Source organism: Spea bombifrons, chromosome 9 (assembly GCF_027358695.1).
Source record: "Spea bombifrons isolate aSpeBom1 chromosome 9, aSpeBom1.2.pri, whole genome shotgun sequence".
Lineage (NCBI taxonomy): Eukaryota > Metazoa > Chordata > Amphibia > Anura > Pelobatidae > Spea > Spea bombifrons.
The window spans coordinates 31,358,008-31,364,996 of NC_071095.1; the positions used below are offsets into that span (position 1 = coordinate 31,358,008).

Consider the following 6,989-nt stretch of genomic DNA (forward strand, 5'->3'; position numbering starts at 1 on the left):
AATATTCATCGGCAACAGGATCTAATATGAAAGAATGAAAACTGCCATTTCAGCTGTTATTTTGAAATCATATTTCAATCACAGTCTTTACTTCAAAGAGATAAGTACATGTGTGTAAGGGCATTGTATGTGTATATGTGTGTTTTATGGGCAGTCCTGTGTAAGGGCAGTATATGCATGTTAATGGGCAGATGTGTATGTAAAGGCAGTGTGTATGTATAAATGTGTAAATAAAATAAGCTCGGGGGGGGGGGTTGTACTAACTGGCAGTTCCCAAAATACGCAAATGTAAGGGGGATCTGCTCTACCTTTAGATAAAAAAATAAAAATAAATTTTAAAAAATCCAAACTCAGACACACACACACACACACACACACACACACACACACACACACACACACACACACACACACACACACACACACACACACACACACACACACACACACACACACACACACACACACACACACACACACACACACACACACACACACACACACACACACACACACACACACACACACACACACACACACACGAGCTGGGAGTAATTATGAATGAGTGCCGGAGCTGAACAGTGCAAAGATTACGCTGCAGTCAATCAGATGACTCACGATTGGCTTCTTTGGCATTGTGTTTAACCCCTCTGCTTCCGTGTAAGCGGGCTGAAGTAACCTATTACATTTCTTATGCTTATTGTTGTATCTGGTCTTGGATGAGGCACCGAAGGTACTTTTGCAGGCAGAAGTCTTATACATCTTCCCCGGTGATATGTGTTTTCACGTTTATCATTAATGCAGTGATAATGATTTTGTGTCAACATTTACACTACGTCATAATTTAATCTTGAAAAGGGGAATACCCAGTTATAGGACCCCCGTATATATCTCTAGTACCTTGCTTATATCTAGACAAAGAGCTACTCCATCAGACGTGAAACATTTCTCCCAACCTGTTATGTGTGACGTGTGAGTGAAGAACACGGGGGAATTTCACTTTACATCATACTTAAAGCACGCAAGCACAGAATTGGAGGACCGGCAGGAGACATTTGGCTTCACCATTTTCACGCCTTTTATAACACACAGGGGAAGAACGGAAAAAAAGGAAGAAATGAATTGTTCATAAAATCTTTACTGACCCAACAAGTTTTATAACAAATTCATAAAATTGTTAGTGTAGAAAAAAGAAACTCTATAAAATTACAGCATGAAGACACGGTCCATAAATACTTACAATCACATAAAGCTGTTATTAGGCTTTCTGCCTCCTGGAAACCATTATTATACCAGGAATTTGCACTCTTCTGAGTAACCTGATTACATAAAAAGTATGTAATTATTTACCAAAAAAATAAGTACATAAATATGTAATTATTTACAGAAAACAATAAATAGTGTATGGGATACATTCAATAGTTGTGAAAATGACAATTATGGTGTATATAGAGGAGAGACTGATACTTGTTAAAAACATTGTTTTATATAGTGCCATCATATTCCGCAGCGCTGTACAATGAATTGAAGGGTTGATTGGCTCCTTGATAAACCAGTAACTTATTACTAGTAACCTATAGAGTTTTCAAAGTGTTGCACTGTTTGTTTTTTTTCTAAAGAAACCTTTTATATAAAAACCATTAATATAACACACACCAACCTTCTAGACAAAGACCTGGCTCCTTATCTTACTGGTTTGTGGTAATCAATAGAATGACTTGGTCTTAATCACCCAGTCCCTGACACTCTGACTAATTATTGATGATTTCAGTGTACAAGCAGGACTTTATTAGAATTGCCATAAATTATCAGCTCAGTGTGGTATGTGAGTAGGGAAAGTCATAAAATATCATCATAGCTCTGTAACAGCAGCTCCAGGTCTATAGAAAAGTGCGTTTATTGGAAGAAAATGAAGTAAAACCAAGTTTGTTTTAATGCTAACCTACATTTCTGTATACTGTATTTATGTTCAAGGAGAAAAAAAATCCATTGGTCTTCTCCTTTAAATGTAACAAATACCTTTTACTTAAAAGTAATAGAAACAAAAAGGAATCCACACACTTAAGCAGCTATTTACCTGGTAGCACTACATATGAGTATATTTTCCGGTGGGCACAATCTGCATAATTTAATTAACAATTATATTAACATTCCAGACCCAGACTCTTAAAGTTTGGATGCAGTAGCCTAAACAAATATGGAGGTGACATTGATAAATGTTTTTTCTTAACTGTGAATATCTCAAAAGCAACCCCCACCACTTTCTTAAGTAATTCTCAGAATCTAAATGATGATTTCTCCTGCCCTCCCTTTAGGTCAGCCACACTGAAGCAATGGGTACATTAACATGAGAAAACATGTTAACATTAACATAAGAACAGAAGTCACCATAGCCCTTTTAGGAATGTTTTCCTCTGAGCACTTGCCCATTTCCATCACGGTTAAAAAAACAGCATACAGTATAACGATTAATCTGAAATTACATGCTAGACACCTCAACAAGAGAAAACCATCCTCATTAAGAAAACCACAGTATTATTGTGAAAGTTGATGATAGCCCAATCATCTTATGCCCTGAAAGAGGTAATATATGACACTTTATTGGTTGATGTAAATACATTACTTTAACTTACCAATTAACTGTATGCTGGGACTTTTGCCTTTAAAATCCACAACTCCCATCATCCTTTGCTGCATGGGTACCTGCGGGTGATGGGATTTGTGATCCAGAAACAGTTACTTACGTGGGGCCAGCTGGTCTGCTGTTCTTTGAGTAATTTAGTGTTTCCCCACTTGTGTGTCCCATGCTTTAATTAACTGGAGACCTCTACAGGAAGAGAGCACTTGGCGCTGAATGAGTCCTTGGGGCCACTAGAATAGGAGGAGACAGGTTCTGCCCCTTCTATTGGGGATGCTATAAAAAAAAGTGCTCAGAGTCCCCAGTCTCATATAGAACGAGAGAGCACAAGATGAACCATAGAAACGGATTTTGAAATGCAATAAGATGCCATAACAGGAGAACTGATTTGAAGATAGGAACTCCTTTCTGGTGGAACTATAACCAGGACAGGGGTCATCTACAAAGCATATCCAGATTTACAACCAGAAACTCGCAAATATTCAGACTTAATCTTCTGTTCCCAACCTGAACTGCAGCCAAGGATGACGCCAATGGATGCAATTGACGGGGTGTCGCAACCGTGGAGAGAATGGAAGGAAAATCTACAACCAGCGCTTATGTTCACATTTGTATTTTTAATCTGTTTAGAAGCCTGTATGTGGGTGAGAAGCCATGGACAGAGAAAGACTCCACCTGGTCCTTTCAGGTGGCCTTTGGTGGGGAACGTGATGCAGCTGGGGCAAATACCACATCTTACTTTTTGCAAGATGGCACAGAAATATGGGAATGTCTTTCAGATCAGGCTTGGTAGTCAAGATATTGTAGTGTTGAATGGAGATGACACCATTAGACAAGCTCTTGTGAAGCACAGCGCAGAATTTGCGGGTAGACCAAACTTTACATCGTTCCGGTTTGTTTCTGGGGGCAAGAGCATGGCATTTGGTGGGTACAGCACTCTGTGGAAGGTTCACAAGAGAATTGCCCACTCGACTCTACGAGCCTTCTCCACAATTAATACAGAAACAACTAAACTTTTTGAACAGCATGTGGTGGCAGAAGTTGAAGACTTGATAAGAGTCTTCCTTCACCTGAGCTCCAGTGGTCAATTCTTTGACCCATATCACGAGTGCACAGTGGCCGTTGCCAATGTGATCTGTGCCTTGTGTTTTGGGAAACGCTATAGTCACGATGACCAGGAGTTCAGAGCCTTAGTGGGGAGGAATGACAAATTCGTACAGACCGTGGGTGCTGGAAGTCTTGTAGATATAATGCCGTGGCTTCAAGCGTTCCCGAACCCCGTGCGCAGCCTCTACCGCAGCTTCAAAGACCTCAACGTGGAGTTCTTTGACTTTGTGAAGGAAAAAGTAACTCAACATCGTCAAACATACAGTCAGAACATTACCAGAGATATGAGTGACGCATTTATTAGTCACATAGAGTATGGAGCAGGGGCAGGAGACAGTCTCAGTAAGGACTATGTGGAAGGGACTGTGTCTGATTTGATTGGGGCAGGGCAGGATACCAACTCCACTGCTCTTTCTTGGATAATTCTGCTGCTTGTCAAGTATCCCCACATTCAGGTGAAACTGCAGGAGGAAATTGACCTAGTGGTGGGACATGACAGACTGCCCACTGTCGAGGACAAGGTTAAATTGCCCTACGTTCAAGCCTTTATATACGAAACTCTGCGCTTCACTAGCTTTGTGCCCGTGACTATTCCTCACTCCACAACGAGCGATGTGATCATTGATGGCTTCTACATTCCAAAGGACACAGTGGTGTTTGTTAACCAGTGGTCAGTTAATCACGACGAAGCCAAATGGACAAATCCAGGGATCTTTGATCCAGAGCGATTTCTGGATGAGAACGGAGAACTCGATAGAGACAAAACATATGGAGTGATGATCTTCTCTTTGGGAAAGAGAAGATGTATTGGGGACCAGCTGTCTATGTTGCAAATCTTTCTCTTCACTTCCATCATGCTCCATCAGTGTTCATTTCACTCCCACCCAAGAGAAAAACTAACCATGGACTATATCAATGGCTTGTCACTGAAGCCACTTCCCTATAAAATCTCTGTAACTGCCAGAAAAAGTCCCCCTACGATAGGAGTCCAAGCTGGATACAGAACATGGGACTAGGTTCAAACTGGGTCACTTTAGGTGTCAACCAGCCAGGCTTTCATATACATCACTCAGCATGTTAAGAGGCACATTGTATGGACAATAATGTAAATAAATCAAAAGAACTATTTTAAAGTTCCATACAGTAAACCAAATACAAAGATGAAGTAATTCTACAGAACAGTAGTCTGTCACTCTCTCACTCAGTACTCACTATCGCTGTGAGTGTAACTAAGATAATAGCCTACATGAAATGCATTTTAATTCGAAGCCACTCGCCATCCGCTCCACATGCATCTTAAATAAAGTGAGTGGTACTTACTCTTTTTTTGTATGCAAATTGTGGATTTTTGGAACAATTCATTCAGGACGAGAAAGTTACACTACTCAGTCCACGCAGATTGGGCGATCCGCTGCCTCTTACTAGCCCGAACACACGTGTGTGATTAAAGCAGGGCAGCAGCAGACGAGGTAATGGTGGGACAGGGCAGGGAAGATGGAGGGGGGGGGGTAGTGATACTTTTGAGATCTATACCATTTGCCTTCCCGGCAGCGTGGACCACAACACCCATAACGCTTAGTCAGCCATGTCTGGGTACTGATAGAGTATTACAACTCCAGGAAATTATCCTCACTGTCCAGCTGATAACACTCTTCATGTGGGGCTTCTAACGCTATATTTGGCATCAACAGCTAAATGGTTAACTTTTCCATTTACTAAGACAGAACGTTAAGGGATGAAGAACTTGTTCACGCGGCAGGAACATTAGATCTTCATAGTAGCGATGATCAACCAGGAGATTGAATTTAAACCCCAAAGCTTTAGCAACGAGCAGGATTCCACAATTTAAAGTACAAAATTATACCTTTAAAACCATTTCTATTTCGCTTGGATTTTAATATATGTTTTAGTTTAAAGATTACAGATCCATTATTGTGAACGCTCTGTATAACCAGATCTCTGCAGGACAAGTTCATGTAACCGATTAACTGGAGTATCAAGTGTCCATAGCATTGCATGAATAACAAAGTGTTTAAATGTTAATTGTTGTTACAGTGTAATTATTTAGTATTTATATGCACGCTACTAAGTTACTATATGCCACTATATTACATATGTGCACTACTCATGGTACACATAATAATGTTAAGTTCTTGTCTATATCATGCCAATTATTGTTTTTTACTTTTTGTTTGGTTTGCTGCATTTACTTAGGCTTTATTTTGTACACTGCTCTAAAATAATTCTGATAATGGGCGATCAATATTGTGAGGTTACATTACTAACTATTGTTTAAGTGTTTCCTTTTGTTTAATACATTTATTGCTGATTGTTCATTGTGAGAGTTCTTGTTTCACCTACTTTCAGACTCGTTGTGTGTTTGAATCATCTACTCAGTTTTGCTTCCTGAGAAACAGAGTAATAAGCGATCATTCTGTGTGATCAATTTATTTTCGCGATTTAAATACGATTTACATCGAAATTTTGCACAGGCTTATGCAGTGCCGATTATCAACCAGGAGACTGAATTTAAACCCCAAAGCTTTAGCATCGAGCAGGATTCCACAATTTAAAGTACAAAATTATACCTTAAAACCAATTATATTTCGCTTGGATTTCAATATATGTTTAAGTTTAAAGATTACAGATCCACTATTGTGAACACTCTTTATAACCAGATCTCTGCAGTATGATAAGTTCATGTAACCGATTAACTGGAGTATGAAAAATGTCCATATCATTGCATGAATAACTGTGTTTAATTGTTAATTGTTGTTACATTGTAATTATTTAGTATTTATATGCACGCTACTAAGTTACTTTATGCCACTATATATTAAAATATGTATTTAAGTTATCTAGTAAATGAACTATATTATACCATGTGCACTACTCATGGTACACATAATAATGTTAAGTTCTTGTCTATATCATGCCAATTATTGGCTTTTACTTTTTGTTTGGTTTGCTGCATTTAGTTATGCTTTATTTTGTACACTGCCCTAGCATAATGCTGATAATGGGCGATCAATATTGTGAGGTTACATTATTAACTATTGTTTAAGTGTTTAATACATTAATTGCTGATTGTTCATTGTGAGAGTTCTTGTTCCATCTACTTTCAGACTCATTGTGTGTTTGAATCATCTACTTAGTTTTGCTTCCAGAGAAACAGAGTAATAAGCGATCACTCTGTGTGATCAATTTATTTTCGCGATTTAAATACCATTTACATTGAAATTTT

The 6,989-nt window shown here is 38.9% G+C and overlaps 1 protein-coding gene across 1 annotated transcript; it reads left to right on the top strand.

Annotated features, from left to right (window-relative positions):
- The first annotated feature begins 2,983 nt into the window (after nucleotides 1-2,983).
- On the top strand, nucleotides 2,984-4,877 carry LOC128504941 (cytochrome P450 1B1-like). The gene has a single exon (XM_053475217.1). The coding sequence runs from the start codon at nucleotides 3,163-3,165 to the stop codon at nucleotides 4,759-4,761; it is 1,599 nt and encodes a 532-aa protein (XP_053331192.1). The 5' UTR covers nucleotides 2,984-3,162; the 3' UTR covers nucleotides 4,762-4,877.
- Nucleotides 4,878-6,989: the final 2,112 nt, after the last annotated feature.